This window comes from Balaenoptera physalus (assembly GCF_965194825.1).
Source record: "Balaenoptera physalus genome assembly, chromosome: 6".
In the NCBI taxonomy this organism is placed as follows: domain Eukaryota; kingdom Metazoa; phylum Chordata; class Mammalia; order Artiodactyla; family Balaenopteridae; genus Balaenoptera; species Balaenoptera physalus.
In genome coordinates this window covers 20,736,309-20,753,374 of record NC_138885.1, presented here as the reverse complement: position 1 = coordinate 20,753,374, position 17,066 = coordinate 20,736,309, and the positions used below count along the sequence as shown (strand labels likewise).

General features: G+C 39.2%; 3 protein-coding genes and 1 long non-coding RNA gene across 20 annotated transcripts in view; 1 reads left to right on the top strand and 3 right to left on the bottom strand.

Annotated features, from left to right (window-relative positions):
- The window catches only part of CCNT2 (cyclin T2), a 48,140-nt gene extending 33,884 nt beyond the window's left edge, over positions 1–14,256 (bottom strand). For 9 of the 16 annotated variants that reach the window (XM_082465843.1, XM_082465838.1, XM_082465844.1 and 6 more), the window contains exon 1: positions 13,150–13,231. Coding sequence is in view for 4 of the 16 variants with exons in the window: in XM_082465837.1 (XP_082321963.1) it covers positions 11,192–11,218; positions 13,150–13,231; positions 14,056–14,213 (267 nt within the window). In the remaining 12 variants the exon portion in view is untranslated. Of the gene's footprint in view, positions 1–11,191; positions 11,219–13,149; positions 13,232–14,055 lie in introns of those variants that run through there. The other 7 variants (XM_082465855.1, XM_082465841.1, XM_082465857.1 and 4 more) reach the window with 4 other exon arrangements.
- LOC309662800 lies at positions 1,674–11,184 on the bottom strand. Its single transcript, XR_014264975.1, has 2 exons — positions 11,062–11,184; positions 1,674–8,343 (listed from the first exon to the last, which is right to left on the bottom strand). It is a non-coding gene; the product is annotated as an uncharacterized lncRNA (long non-coding RNA).
- Positions 14,257–14,435: 179 nt separating the features above from the next.
- TMEM163 (transmembrane protein 163) overlaps positions 14,436–17,066 on the top strand; it is a 419,722-nt gene continuing 417,091 nt past the window's right edge. For both annotated transcript variants that reach the window (XM_082465934.1, XM_082465933.1), the window contains exon 1: positions 14,436–14,481. The gene's annotated coding sequence lies outside the window, so the exon portion shown is untranslated. The remainder of the gene's footprint in view (positions 14,482–17,066) is intronic.
- ACMSD (aminocarboxymuconate semialdehyde decarboxylase) overlaps positions 14,897–17,066 on the bottom strand; it is a 94,770-nt gene continuing 92,600 nt past the window's right edge. Inside the window, exon 10 of the mRNA XM_082465929.1 lies at positions 14,897–16,054. Coding sequence (XP_082322055.1) covers positions 16,046–16,054 — 9 coding nt within the window. The 3' untranslated portion in view covers positions 14,897–16,045. The remainder of the gene's footprint in view (positions 16,055–17,066) is intronic.

The following is a 17,066-nucleotide window of genomic DNA, read 5'->3' as shown; positions in this document are numbered from 1 at the left end:
AGAAGACTCAAACCAACAGAATTAGAAATGAAAAAGAAGTAACAACTGACACTACAAAAATACAAAGGATCATGAGAGATTACTACAAGCAACTGTATGCCAATAAAATGGACAAACTGGAAGAAATGGACATTCTTAGAAAAGCACAACCTTCTGAGACTGAACCAGGAAGAAACAGAAAATATAAACAGACCAATCACAAGCACTGGAATTGAAACTGTGATTAAAAATCTTCCAACAAACAAAAGCCCAGGACCAGATGGTTTCACAGGTGAATTCAAACATTTAGAGAAGAGCTAACACCTATCCTTCTCAAACTCTTCCAAAACATAGCAGAGGGAGGAACACTCCCCAACTCATTCTACGAGGCCACCATCACCCTGATACCAAAACCAGACAAAGATGTCACAAAGAAAGAAAACTACAGGCCAATATCACTGATGAACATAGATGCAAAAATCCTCAACAAAATACTAGCAAACTGAATCCAACAGCACATTAAACGGATCATACACCATGATCAAGTGCGGTTTATTGAAGGAATGCAAGGATTCTTCAATATCTTCAATATATGCAAATCAATCAATGTGATACACCATATTAACAAACTGAAGGAGAAAAACCATATGATCATCTCAATAGATGCAGAAAAAGCTTTCGACAAAATTCAACACCCATGTATGATAAAAACCCTCCAGAAAGTAGGCATAGAGGGAACTTATCTCAACATAATAAAGGCCATATATGACAAACCCACAGCCAACATCGTTCTCAATGGTGAAAAACTGAAAGCATTTCCACTAAGATCAGGAACAAGACAAGGTTGCCCACTCTCACCACTATTATTCAACATTGTTTTGGAAGCTTTAGCCACAGCAATCAGAGAAAAAAAGAAATAAAAAGAATCCAAATTGGAAAAGAAGAAGTAAAACTGTCACTGTTTGCAGATGACATGATACTATACATAGAGAATCCTAAAAATGCTACCAGAAAACTACTAGAACTAATCAATGAATTTGGTAAAGTCGCAGGATACAAAATGAAAGCACAGAAACCTTTTGCATTCCTATACACTAATGATGAAAAATCTGAAAGAGAAATGAAGGAAACACTCCCATTTACCACTGCAACAAAAAAAATAAAATACCTAGGAATAAACCTACTTAATGAGACAAAAGACCTGTATACAGAAAACTATAAGACACTGATGAAAGAAATTAAAGATGATACAAACAGATGAGATATATTGTATTCATGGATTGGAAAAATTAACATTGTTAAAATGACCATGCTACTCAAGGCAATCTACAGAGTCAGTGCAATCCCTATCAAACTACCAATGGCATTTTTCACAGAACTAGAATAAAAAACTGCACAATTTGTATGGAAACACAAAAGACCCCGAATAGCCAAAGCAACCTTGAGAAAGAAAAACGGAGCTGGAGGAGTCAGGCTCCTTGACTTCAGACTATACTACAAAGCTACAGTAATCAAGAAAGTATGGTACTGGCACAAAAACAGAAATATAGATCAATGGAACAGGACAGAAAGCCCAGAGATAAACCCATGCACATACGGTCACCTTATCTTTGATAAAGGAGGCAAGAATATACAATGGAGAAAAGACAGCCTCTTCAGTAAGCGGTGCTGGGAAAACTGGACAGCTACATGTAAAAGAACGAAATTAGGGCTTCCCTGGTGGCGCAGTGGTTGAGAATCTGCCTGCCAATGCAGGGGACACGGGTTCGAGCCCTGGTCTGGGAAGATCCCACATGCCACGGAGCAACTAAGCCCGTGCGCCACAACTACTGAGCCTGCGCGTCTGGAGCCTGTGCACCGCAACAAGAGAGACCATGATAGTGAGAAGCCCGCGCACCGCAATGAAGAGTGGCCCCCGCTCGCCGCAACTGGAGAGAGCCCTCGCACAGAAAAGAAGACCCAACACAGCCATAAATTAATTAATTAATTAATTAATTTTAAAAAAAAGTGCAGGAGGAAACCTAGATATGAATGAGTGACCAAGAATCAGAACATGAGTCCATAAAAAGACATGCCCTGATAACACCTTTCAGATGCATTTTACCTAACACAGTGATTCTCCACTGATAAGCTGCTGCAGAAGAAAATAAATTAGAAAAAAAAAAGAACGAAATTAGAACACTCCCTAACACCATACACAAAAATAAACTCAAAAGACCTAAATGTAGGGGCTTCCCTGGTGGCGCAGTGGTTGAGAATCTCCCTGCTAATGCAGGGGACACGGGTTCGAGCCCTGGTCTGGGAGGATCCCACATGCCGTGGGGCAACTAGGCCCGTGAGCCACAGCTACTGAGCCTGTGCGTCTGGAGCCTGTGCTCCGCAACAAGAGAGGCTGCAATAGTGAGAGGCCCGCGCACCGCGATGAAGAGTGGCCCCCACTTGCCGCAACTAGAGAAAGCCCTAGCACAGAAATGAAGACCCAACATAGCAATCAATCAATCAATAAATCTTTAAAAAAAAAAAAAAAAGACCTAAATGTAAGGCCAGACACTATCAAACTCTTAGAGGAAAACATAGGCAGAACACTCTATGACATAAATCACAGCAAGATCCTTTTTGACCCACCTCCTAGAGAAATGGAAATAAAAACAAAAATAAACAAAGGGGACCTAATGAAACTTAAAATCTTTTGCACAGCAAAGGAAACCATAAACAAGATGAAAACACAACCCTCAGAATGGGAGGAAATATCTGCAAACAAAGCTACTGACAAAATATACAAGAAGCTCATGCAACTCAGTATCAAAAAAACAAACAACCCAATCCAAAAATGCGCAGAAGACCTAAACAGACATTTCTCCAAAGAAGATATACAGATTGCCAACAAACACATGAAAGGATGCCCAACATCACTAATCATTAGAGAAATGCAAATCAAAACTACAATGAGTTATCATCTCACACCAGTCAGAATGGCCATCAACAAAAAATCTACAAACAATAAATGCTGGAGAGGGTGTGGAGAATAGGGAACCCTCTTGCACTGTTGGTAGGAATGTACATTGATACAGCCACTATGGAGAACAGTATGGAGGTTCCTTAAAAAACTAAAAATAGAACTACCATACGACCCAGCAATCCCACTACTGGGCATATACCCTGAGAACACCAAAATTCAAAAAGTCACGTACCACAATGTTCATTGCAGCTCTATTTACAATAGCCAGGACATGGAAGCAACCTATGTGTCCATCGACAGATAAGTGGATAAAGAAGATGTACCATATATATACAATGGAATATTACTCAGCCATAGAAAGAAACGAAACTGAGTTATTTGTAGTGAGGTGGATGGACCTAGAGTCTTTCATACAGAGTGAAGTAAGTCAGAAAGAGAAAAACAAATACCGTATGCTAACACATATATATGGAATCCACCCCCCAAAAAATGGTTCTGAAGAACATACGGGCAGGACAGGAATAAAGACGCAGACGTAGAGAATGGACTTGACACGGGGAGGGGGAAGGGTAAGCTGGGACGAAGTGAGAGAGTGGCATGGACATATATACACTACCAAATGTAAAACAGATAGCTAGTGGGAATCAGGCGCATAGCACAGGGAGATCAGCTAGGTGCTTTGTGTCCACCTAGAGGGGTGGGAGGGAGACGCAAGAGGGAGGAGATATGTGGATGTATGTATATGTATAGCTGATTCACTCTGTTATACAGCAGAAACTAACAAAGCACTGTAAAGCAATTATACTCCAATAAAGATGTTAAAAAAAGAGAGGAAAAAAAAAGAAAAAAAAAGATTCATAACACAAAACCTAAGTAAAAAAGATATGAAATCACACATTCAAAGAGCACATCACACACCTGAGCATATCAACCCAGGACCACCTAGATTTTTAAGGAAAAAAAATCCTTTGATCACTTAGGCGAAAATAAATATAAGAAAATTAGGTCACCACTCAATCTGCCAGCAATGCTTTGTATCAGGAAAAAAGAAAAAAGCAATTGTTACATATTTAAGATACTCAAGAAAAGAAAGCACAAGCCAAGAATTTTATATCCAGCATAACTGACCTTGGATATAAAGGGCACAAAACATTATTAACATCCAAGGATTCAGACAATATTGTTTCCATGATCTTCAAGATAACTTTAAACACTCAAAATGATTACAGAGACTTCAACATACGCACTGGTAGTGAACAATACAAATAAAGTTACTTGCAGAACTAAGCTTGAATGAAGATTAAAAGGGAGAGTTTTGTAATGGCTATTTATGATAATGTAGATACAACTTTTAAAAACCAGGGGTGAGAGGGGAAAGCAATCAAAAACATTTAACTGTTCTCAGTAATTATACTGGTGGTGGTTGTACTGTAATTCTGAGACATGTTTGTGTAATGTGGGATTAAGTTAACAAGTGACATTGGGATATTTAAATTCTATCATTCCCACATCCTTCAAAACTAAGATTTTTGGTGTGAAATAAAGGTCACAGAGATGTAATACAAAAGAGGTTAAAAAAAAAAAAGTTAAGTAAAAAATGCTATTGTTGCTTGAATCAGAATGAATTCCTAAGATATCTTAAATATATGTATTTAAAATGTATATATATAACAAGTCCACCTATATTTTGTATAGTTCATATATTTAGTGTTAAATGAATAATAAACAATATGTTGACGTGTATAGCGAATACATATTTACTGTACTATGTATTTCCTTGCTCTGTTCACTGAAGATGCCTAAAAACAAGACAAACTTAGCAACAATGAGTATCTCCAGGGTCCAGGTTGATATCTTGAAATACCACTTTCTACTAAAAGAAAAAGCAGGGTTTCTTAAAGAAATGGCCATTTCAGCTGTGGACATAAAATGTACAAGATGAACCTGGAATACTGAGGAAACTATCCCAGACTATATGGGTACAGAGAGAGTTACTAGATGGTCCAGCAATTCTACTCCTGGGTATATATTCAAGAGAAACCAAAACATGTATCTACACAAAAACATACATAAATGTTCATAGCAGCAATATAACAGCCAAAAAGTAGAAACAACCCAAATGTCCACTAACTAATAAATGTATATACAAAATGTGGTATAATGGTAGTTTAGCAAGAAAAATAAATGAAGTACTGATACATGCTACAACACAGATGAACCTTGAAAACATTATGTACTAAGTGAAAGAGGCCAGTCATAAAGGACCACACATTGAATGATTCCATTTATAGGGACTGTCCAGAATAGGCTGGTTGGAAGAATGGGAAGAGATGGCTAAAGGATGTGGGATTTCTTCTTGGGGTGATACAGATTTCTAAAATTGATGTACAACTTTGTGAACGTACACAAAAACCACTGAATTGTACACTTTCAAAGGATGAAATATATGGTATGTGAATTTTATCTCAACAAAGGTGGTAAATATAGGGCAACAATCAAGAATTTATTCTGCCTTTCCAATATGAACTTGTACCACCGGATGTCCAAACAGTGATGAATCACAACATTTCACTATACAAATATTCCAATTAATAAATGAAGAAGAAATGACAGAATTAAAGTATCACAATGAATAAAAGGATCTAGGCATTGAATATCGACAGCTGCTAACACCACAAAAAGACAACCAGACATTAGGTGCCTGCTGATTAAAGAATATAACATCACCTGTAGCCCTGCCAAAAGAATCTAACGTGAGTCTGATCAAATTTCTGGATCCAACTGGCAATTTGCAGGGAATACAGGAACAAAGGAACATAATAAATTGCACCATGAATATACAGTTAGCAAAACCCAGACAGGTGGAAACTCTACAGGTATAATGTCCTAGGTCCTTCAACAGATAAAATTTAAGTAAAAGAAAGGGATAGAGGGGAAACCTGTACCTTGAGAGATTTAAGAAACCTATCAAATCTTTAATAATGGGAAAGGATAGGAGAGTTTTTCTATCCCTTTGTGGAGGAAAGGAAAGGGTTGACATTGGGATGGAGCACATGAAGGCACTTCTGGGGTAGTAAGCAAAGTTCCCTTGTTTGATTTGAGTGGTAGTTACAAAGTTGTTTACCTTATAATAATTCACTATGCTATACATTTAGTGGTTTTACATGTTTGTGTTTCATTTTATAACAATTAACAAAACCCACTTCCTCCGCGCTTCCGCTGTTGTGGGGCACGGGTTCAATCCCTGGTTGGGTAATTAAGATCTTGCATGCCGCGTGGCATGGCCAAAAAAACTCAACCAACCAACCAACCAAACAAAAAACACAAAAAAACCCACTTCATTTCATATATGCACAGTTACACTACAGCACTAAAGAATATCAAATAGATGAAATAGAACAGGACCCAAAGGATAAGGTCAGAGAATCAAACAGAAGTGAAAGAGTGGAGTTATCTAGGGAATGGTTTATGAAGAGTTGGAACTTCAGCTCAGTCTCACAACCTCACAGGTCAGGACCACATGCAAAGCGAAGGGAAAGCACCACATGGAAAAACAGGGATGCACAATGCGTAAATCCTAAGACTGATGTATGGCTGAAGGAGGAATTGGGGCCTAACTCAAAAGAGGACTTCACTGGATTTCGTCCAATGAGAAAAGCAAATCAAAATCTGAGAGTATTTTCATTATTCACTTGTATACTCATCTCCTCCTTAGAAATCACTGGCATCAATACTTAGCGTGCCCTATTTCTGAAACACATTAGGAACATTTCTTAAACATATTAGACACAAGTGAGAACTGCAGCATGCGATCAGGCTAGGGATCTAGGTTCAAATGCCAATCACATAACGGCTACTTTCTGGACAAGTAACTTAGTAATTGCATCTGTTTCCTCAGGAGGAGAATACTTCAGCTGCCATAGTAAAATGCCTATTACATAGTGGGATTTTTTTTTTTTAATAATTTATTTTCTTTATTTTTGGCTGTGTTGGGTCTTTGTTGCTGCGCACAGACTTTCTCTAGTTGCAGCGAGCGGGGGCTACTCTTCGTTGCAGTGTGTGGGCTTCTCATTGCAGTGGCTTCTCTTGTTGCAGAGCATGGGCTCTAGTTGTTGTGGCATGCGGGCTCAGCAGTTGTGACTCGCCGGCTCTAGAGCGCAGGCTCAGTAGTTATGGCGCACGGGCTTAGTTGCTCTCCAGCACGTGGTATCTTCCCGGACCAGGGCTCGAACCCGTGTCCCCTGCATTGGCAGGCAGATTCTTAACCACTGTACCACCAGGGAAGCCCTACAGAGTGGGATCTTAATACATTTTCATCCACACAATTTATAGTTGAAAAGGAATTTAGAAATCATCTAATAATCTCAAATTTACAATCCAGGAAATGTGTTTGGTCAGTACATATCATTTTGAACATAAAAGATACAGAATACATCCATTATCGCAAAAAGTTCTACTGGACAGCCCTACAGTATTTCCTAGTAGCATTAATGGATTTTGAACATAAGATTATTCTTCGACTAATTGCTTTATTAAATTAAAAAGCAGAAGCATAAGTGCGCTATAATATAAACAACCACTCAGATTTCAAAGACATTTTACTTTAGCAGGTAAAGGAATGAAACATGTTGATTTAACTTCTATAAAACGGCCATTGTACAGTCATCTCTCAGTAGCCACAGGCGGGGGATTGGTTCTAGGACCCCTCCACATTGACCGAAATCCATGGATACTCAAGTCTCTTATATAAAATGACGTAGTAATAGCATATATCCTACGCACATCCTTCCTTACACTTTAAGTCATCTCTAGATCACTTATAATACCTAATACGATGCAAATGCTATGTAAATAGTTGCTGGTGTGGGGTAAATAAAAGTTTTGCTTTTTGTAAATGAATTTTTTCCCAAATATTTTTGATCTGCAGTTGGTTGAATCCACAGATGCAGAACCCACAGACATGGAGGGCTGACTGTATAACAGATTATGAGACACAGGGGAAACATCAAAATTTAAACGAACAGTCTTCAACTTTAGCAGGCATCAGTATCACCTGGGAAGCTTGTTAAGGTAGAGGATCCCAGGTCCCACCACAAATATTCTGATTACATAGATCTAAGGTACAGCCCACTAAAGCATATTTTAGAGGAGCATCCTGATAATTCTCATGCCGAGCGTTGGTGAATCACAACTGGCACATCACAAAAGCTTTACACATCAACTGCTTTTAGTGAAAATTTTCAGGGCTATGAAAAGATTCCTAATAGCAGATACTTGAGGCAGAAATAGTGATAACTGCATGAACAATGGAGTCTAGATCTGGGTGCGATTTTTAGCTTTTGTCACTCTGCTGCTGTGTGACTTCAGACAAAGTGTTTAACCTTTATGATTCTTTTCTTCCTTATCTGGGGTAAGAAAGAGAATATCAACCTTAAGTAAATGTTTAGGAACCACATACCAAAATAAACCTAACAAGGAAAAACAAACGCCAAAACCCAAGAATCTCTTCCCATGAAATCAGTAAATAAATATAGGTAGACATTTATCTCCAGATAAACATAAAGGTAATGAAATAAAGCAAAATTAAAGGCTGGTAGATTTGAGTAACAAAAAAATTTATGTCAAAACCCACCATAAACAAAATTAGAAGCCAAACTACTAAAATATCTTCTAATATGATAAGATTCATAACAAGCTCAAATAAGAGGCTAAAAAACACATTAGTACTTAACAGAAAAGCAACATTAACAAGCTAAATTTAAACTTTAAATTTTAGAAATATCGAAACGTTTCCCTAAAGCCCCCAATTAGAAAAAGATTGCAAATGTGATCTTTGTCCTTATGGTCCTTGAAGAATTACAGATGAATAGTCTATTTCTTACTAGAACAGATAAAATTCACCAAACACTCCAAATTAATCTAGTGACGATAACACCGCTTTTAGTCTCACTTCTTAACTCTTTAGGTTAACGCGTGGTTTCTTCAACCTCAGCCCTACTGACGTTTTGCACCAGGTAACTTTCTGTTTTGCAGGAACGTGCTATGCATCGTAGGATGTTTAGCAGCATCCCCAGCTTCTATCCACCAGATGCCAGCAGTACCCCTTTCCCATCTGGGACAACCAAAAATGTCTCTAAACATTGTTAAATGTCCCTTGGTTGGCAAAGCTGCCTCTGGTTGAGATCCACTGGGTCACTCTATACTATCCTTTTCTGGTGCCATATTAAAAATTACTTCTCCAGAAACAGCCACATCTAACCCCAACCAGGACCAGTCCAATTCTGTATGTTCTCAATATTGCTGTTGTGTGCTGGATCTAAGAACTGTGAAAAAAACAAACAAAAACCCTTTTCTGTGCTGGAAAAAATACACACATATATGCCTGCACAAGCAAAAACTATTTCTGAAAGGGCACACAGAAACTGTGCACAGCAAATGCTGTAGGGCAGGGGGCTTGGGCACCTGGATGGGAGGGAGGTTTATCATATCCCGATTTCTACTGTTTTCATTTACCATGTGTCTGTTAGTTTTCAATAATAAAACATTTAAAATGTGTCTATGTGGGGAGGATGAATATAGAGGAAAATGTAGAAGAATTCACTCAATAGACCCATGAGCAACAAGATTTGATACATTCTATTGACGAACTATTGCCAAATATCAACTTTATGTGAGGTACTGGTGAGTATAGCCAAAAAGAAAGGAAACAAAACCTCCCTGTCCTTTTGGGGCGGGGGGGTTACATTTAACTTCATCTAGATTCCTATGTTTGAGAGAAATTTAGGGCTTTCACAATACAAATTTAAACAAAATCCTTAACTAACCAAATTGCCCAAAATGTTATTCTTTCACAAGTGGCAATTGTTTATGACAATTTTATGAGCAATTTGAGTATAAATAAGCAACAGTTAGTGTTAACTGGATGAAATCTACCATTAAAAAATCTTGAATAAATTTCTATGCAAAGACTATTAATAAAAATTAGAATGGGAGAATGCTTTATTATCGGACAAAGAACAGGGATTGTGGGCACTCTTCTAGAGAGAGAAAGGAATGGCTTTCCTTTAAATCATTTAAGTCTTTACAGGGGAAGAAAGGAATGCAAAAAGAAAATCTTTAAATTTTCAAATGGTATCTACTAGTCAAGAACCAAGTCAACTGAGAAAGATTAAGACTGCAAGCAAAAAGTGATAATCAAATTTTAGCACAAGCAAATACAAGTTCCTTTATGCGTATCAGCTGACTAATCTTAGATGTACTAAGTGAAACTCAGATATGACATAGATGGTGCATTCTTAGATGTCATCATAGTCAAAAATCATTAGTTCTGAATACTGCCCTTAACTTACTGTGTACTCTTGAGACCTTAAACACCACTACATTTAAATTTGGCATATTATAATGTTTCAATTGCTGCAGCTCAAAAAAGAGGCAACAGAACTAAAGAAAGAGAAGATTAAAATGATCACATGAATTGGAGAGAGATATGAGACTAGACCATGACCAACAAAAATACTAAGAGTGTGTTCTTTACAACCTCATCTTAGAGAACTCAAAAGACTTGGAATTAATATAAGAAACAAATGCATCTAAACTTGACTAACCAAACTAATGAGCAGAGTTTCTAGGAAAAGCTGGGTCAATATCTATTCTACGACTGACACTGGGGAGGATGCTCTCCCCCAGTACATACTTTGTGGAGGCACTGCTGGTTCCAGGGCTTTTTTATATACTTCATTAGATTAAGCTTGAGCTTGATCCAGCAAGGCCATTCTTCAATTACTAATCTCAATTACATAAACCTCACTGCATCCAGGGAGCAAAGGATAGATTTATCTAATTAGGATACATATAAAAGTCATTTTCTGCTGGTAGCCATCCAACCTTCTAAAAAGAGAAAGTAACAATGATAAAAGACAGCTCTGTTGACACTAACTTTTAACACAAGACCAACTTGACCTTTAGGGGATTGTTTACTTTTAAATTTGTTAATGTGAAAAAATAAAATAAAGCCACATAAATATTTTTAAATCTTTTAACATAATGAATGCATATTTATTATAAAACTAAATATATGTTGTTACTAGCATCTTTAAATTGAAGCTTGCTATGGTTTAATTTACCGAATGGTGTTCAATTTACTTAGTGGTGGAGACTCATGCTTTTTTAAAGTCTACCATGACATTCCATTATAACCTTGTAAGAAAAATTTTCCCAGTGATGTCGGGGAGTATGAATTTGAAAGTGACTCACATTCAATTTGAGACCACCCCCTTCACCCTAAAAGAATAGGAAAAAAAAAAAAGATAAAAGAGTGAGGCTGTGCAATTGATGCAAGTGTACCAACACAAATAAATATTAAAACCACTTTTGATAAAACAGCAAAGGTAAAAAAGACAATGGTTAGATATGAAGGGTGCAATTTACTTCTCAAAACAGAAATTAGCATCAGATTTCAATTATTCTCCTAATAATTACTCAATGTAAAACACTGAAGTTTGCCTTTATACACAGAAGACAGAAAGTAGGGTAATAAAAATGAATACTCTGGCTTTCTTATTAAACGATGGCATTTAAGTAAAATAATAAGAGTTAGAATGCAAGTGACCTGGGCTTCACCAGTCAACTTAAAGTTACAGCTGTGAATTTTGGCTGTTAAGTAAGGTTTTGCTTTAAAGCACACCAACCAGGCCATAGAGACAAATTATGAAAGACGGAGCGTTCAAAAAGAGAAGTGTAGTCTTGTGGTGAAATCATTACTGAAGTAGAAAAGTAAGCAAATGGGACATCTGTAGCCACATCAAGAATTTCTAGAACTATTTTGATTTGTGATTCCTACCAGCATATTCCAGGGCTACTTAAGGGAAGCCATACTTACATTACTATTCATCAGTTCACTACTGCCTTAGGAGACAATTTAAATAAAAATGTATTTCTCTCAATCTAAATGTTGTACCAAAAAGGCTTCCTCTCTCTTCCATAACACTATCACTGACCTAAGTTCTGTGTACAAGAAATAACTGGGAAAATATAAACAGAGCAAGAATCAAGCAGATTTAAAAGATGAAGAGTAGAAGCAATGGAGACTGCAAGAGACCAAAATGTATACTGTTTAATAGAAACCTATGTGCCAATCTGATAAACCAAATCAGATTTATGATCAGAAGAGATTAAAATAGGAATCAATCTAAACTACAAAGTTCTTCCTTCCAACTAAAAAAAAGGACCTTTTCAAAGACTGTTTTCTTAAAAGGTCCTAATGACAATCCACAAATTGCATAAAGTCTTCCAGGGTCAACTTTTCCACACTCCTTTCAGAATAGCATTCTATAAATAGCTGTGAGCAAAAAATATGGTGAGAAATAAGGTAGAGCTAAATATTTCTAAACAATATGCAATTTTCCTTGTTAACAGGTACAACACAGTATTCGTGTTTCTCTGAAAAGAACAGACACCGAAGTGCCGTTTTCATAACTTAAAATGAAAATTTCAACTAAACGCCACTACTCAGTTTGTCAAAATTTACAGAATATGTTCCAAATCAGTACTTTAGTACTGGAAGGCAACATTTACTTCAAACTAATTGTACATACACAGACACACCTCTGACGTAGTATTTCTGAAGCAAGACACCATTCAAACCACCAAAAATTTAAGTAGACAACTAATGCTAAAATGTGATAAACAAGAACGTTTTACAACTTAAATTGTGTTAGCAAATGAAATATTTCTGCTAAACATTTAACTCTTTCACAGGGTCATTTGAAAACAATGTTACAATTAAACTAAGCCCAATTCGCAGTATTTGAAGCAATATGAGTCCAATACAATTAAGATGTACAACAGAATGACTGGATTTTCTACAATTACATTGTACATATAAATTGTTCAAATGTTGAGTATAAAATTTAAATGAATACCAATGTAATAAATACTCTTTGAGAAAAGAAATGCTTCTGATTTATCTCGTAGCTGAAAAGACCTGGCAGAGCCTGACACAGCGCCTGGCAGCTTGTCAACACAAATTAAAAAACAAACCAACCAACCAGAAACCCCGCATTTGAAGCAAAATGTTTATCACGCGATTCACCTTCACTGTTAACTTAGAACATTAAATACAATAGTAAAATCCACGACCAACTTTTTTTCTGCATATCGATTATATCTTAAAATTTGGTTGTTTCAAAAACAGATAATAAAACAGTACTTACATTTCTATTGAATTTGGTGAAAGAATGGTGCATGTAAAACCTGTGCATATAAACAATCGCAGTGTTTATTGTAAGCTGAGAGCTGGAACGTAACGTTTAGGAAATATCGGAGAAAAACAAGATCTCTTTTCCAAAACAATTCTGAAGGAAAATTCCCGATCTACCGTTCTTTTCCAAGGCCCCCGTTCACTCAAAACCAATCCCCAAACTGTAATAATAAGGAACTAAATACCCACAGGATGGTGGCGTGGGGGCTGGCGGATCGAAAAGGCTCCACACCGAATAAATAGCAGGAATAATAACAAACGCCGAGCATTCCACTCCAATACTGCTATTAAGCGAGCCCAAGAAGGATTTATCAATGGCTACGACTAAACCGAAAATCAAACAGCTGAAACGCGCGCGCGCACCCATGCAAAACCATGCCAAGAACATAAAGACGTCCCGTGCGCTCCCAAGGTACAAGAGAACAGCCATCAAACCGGCGAGGAGGGCGGGGAAAGGCTGCAGAGAACACTTACGCCTTTCAGCATCTCCCTCCTAGCTCTCAACCCCTTCTCGGACTAGAAGTAGAAGCAGCCGCCTCTTTTCTGCGATAATCCCTAAGATTTCCCTCTCGCCCGGGCGGCACTCCCATCCCCCGCCGTCACCACGCGCGGCCCCAAATAGATTATACAACGCAGCCTCCCGGCCCGCATTCACCGGACTCCCTTCCTCCTCCCCTCCTCCGCCGCCGGCCGCTCGGAGCCTCCAGAACCCGAACCTGTCTTCCCTTACGGCGCGGCCGAGGCCCAGTTAAGACCGAGGTGGCGGCGCCATGTTCGCGGGGCACCAGGCCCGGCGACCGGGCGAGCAGTGAGGAGGACAGGGCGTGAGCGGCGGAGGGCCAAAAATAGGAAAGGATACACATTGAGACGCTGTCCCATGTCCTGGATGAGGTTGGCCGCCTGCTGGCGGTACGAGAGCTCTTTATCCGCCTCCACTCCGCAGCGGCGGCTCGGCGTGTTCTCCAGCTGTTCCCGAGTAAAGAACCAGCGAGAAGAAGCTCCACGGCCCGACGCCATGACACTTCCTCCTCCGCCCGCTCCCTCACCCACCCCCCGCCCCTCCCAGCTCGCGGACTCCCAGCCAAGGCCGCGCGACCCCGCCCCACTCCGCTCGCCGTAGACCACGCACCGCCCTTTTTCACCACCGCCGCCGCCCGTGCGCGTGCGCGGGGGCCGCCCTACCGGCTCGCCCTAGTCTTTTGCTTTCTTTTTCCTGCCCCGGGCCTCGCTCTCGCGCACGGGACCACAATGCTCCGCGCCGCTTGTCATTTGGAGGCGCCCAAAGGTGGGGGTAGGCTGGAAGGGAAAGGTCGGCGCGGTGCATGCCGGGTCTAGGATTGGCTGGGAGAAGGGCGGGGAGGAGAGGCGAGAAGAGGCTGGTTTCGGGTCGGGTGGCGAGAGACGCGGGCGGGCGAGCGAGCGGGTGGGCGGCTGCGCCGTGGGGCCTGGGCGTGTGCTCTGAAATCCCGGCTGGTTCTTGGGCCGGGAGTCTGGCGGCGCTTTAAAAAAGAGAAGAACCTTCTTCTGTCGCAGTCGCACGCCACATCCTCCATTTTTCTCTAGCGTCGGTTTGCGCAGTCTCGTAGGCTCCCGACTCCCAAGTCCCCGACGGACAGCCTCCGCCCAACGGGCGGCTCTGGGAAGGACCTACCTGGGAAAGGGTGCATAAGAAATGTTTCTCCCGTCGCCCCCGCCCCCCCTCCCCCCCCGCCTACGTTTGTGCCGCACTTCAGTTCTTTTTTCCTACATTATTTTGTTTGAATCCTACGACCACGCAGGCCGTGGGTTTACTTTTTTAATTGCTTGCCAAAGGTTATTTGATTAGCAACCAGAGGAGCTGAATTTCTAAACTAGGTTTGGAGTCCCTATCTGTAGTGTGTTTTCAAATCACTCTGTGATTTGAAAGAGAAGGTTAAAGAGAAGCAGATAGTGTAAAAGGAACTGAGTTAAAAAGTTATCAGTGTTTAATATGGTAACACCGCACATATCTATTGATTAACTCTTTATCCTGTCCCTGCAAGAAATTTTGCAGACTGGGAGTCGGTGGGTCTCTGGCTCTGAGCCAGGAGCGCCTAATGTGTGTGAATGAAGTTGCTAAGTTTTAAATTTTAGCTATTTGCCAAAGATACAACGTACAGGAAGACATACTTTTTTTTTTTTTTTTGCATTGTGATATCAGGATTCCTTTTTAAATTAATTTTTATTGGCGTATAGTTGCTTTACAATGTTGTGTTAGTTTCTGCTGTACAGCAAAGTGAATCAGCTATAAGTATACATATATCGCCTCTTTTTTGGATTTCCTTCCCATTTAGGTCACCACAGAGCATTGAGAAGAGTTCCCTGTGCTCTACAGTAAGTTCTCATTAGTTATCTGTTTTCTACATAGTAGTGTATACGTGAAGAAGTCATACTTCGAAAGCAATTAATACTACTTTTCATTGAGTTCTTGATTATATCTCCAGGCTTTTGTCATTGTTTCGGGGCTCCCATGCTCAAGGTACTAATATAGCTTGGCTCTGCCTGCCCTCGTCAGGCCACAGTGTTGAGCTGTTGATTTGGTAGGCAGCTATCATGAACGGTTGTCTAGCTTCTTACCTACCTTGCCTCACATCTTAGGCTGCTTAAAAGTTCCAGGATAGATTGACTTAAACCAACATTTAAGAAGTGTCTACCTCCAACGCTCATTCATGATAAAAGCTCTAACAAACTAGGAATAGAGGAGAACTTCTTCAACTTGATGAAGAACGTTTATAAAAACTTGACAGCTAGCATCATACTTAATGGTGAGAAACTAGAAGCTTTCCTGCTAAGGCATGGATGTCCCCGTCACTGCTCTTTTCAACGTTGTATTATAAGTCCTGTAAGAAAAGGAAGTCAAAGCTAAGCAGATTGGGAAGAAATAAAACTGACTTTGTTCACGGATAACACAATTGTTCATGTAGAAAATCTCAGAGTACTAAAAAAACTGGAACTAGTAAGTGGCTATAGCAGGATTATAATATACAATAGTCAATTGCTTTCCTGTATACCAGCAACGTATAATTGAAATTTGCAGTTAAAAACAATACCATTTACAAAAAGTAATACTTAGGTATCAATCTAAAATATGTACAGGATCTGTATACAGAAAACAACAGAACTCTGATTAAGTAACTCAAAGTAGATATAAGTGGAAGGATATTCTGGGTTCATGGATTCGAAGGTTTAATATCATTAGATGTCAGTTCTTCCCAACTTGATCTGTAGATTCAAATGCAATCCCAATAAAAAAAAATTTAGAAAGTTATTTTGTAGATATGTGCAAATCGATTCTAAAGTTTACATGGAAAGGTAAAAGACCCAAAATAGCCAACACAATACCAGAGAAGCTGAACTGACTTTACCCGACCTCAAAGCTACAGTACCAAAGACAGCGTTTGCTGGCAAAAGAATAGACACATACATCAGTGGAACAGAATAGGGAGCCTGGGAATAGATCCACACAAACATGGTCAACTGATCTTTGACAAAGGAGCAAAGGTAATTCAATTGAGAAAAGATAGTCTTTTCAACAAATAGTGCTGAAACAACTGGACATGTGTATGGAAAAAAAAGAATCGAGACACAGATCTCACAACTTTCACAAAAATTAACTCTAAGTAGATCATATCCCTAAATGTAAAATGCAGAACTTTAAAACCCCTGGAAGATAACATAGGAGAAAATGGAGGTGACCTTGTGTTTGGCAGTGAGATTTTTTTTTTTTAAATTTTTATTGGAGTATAGTTGATTCACGGTGCTGTGTTAGCTTCAGGTGTATAGCAAAGTGAATCAGTCATACATATATCCACTCTTTTTTTAGATTCTTTTCCCATATAGGCCATTACAGAA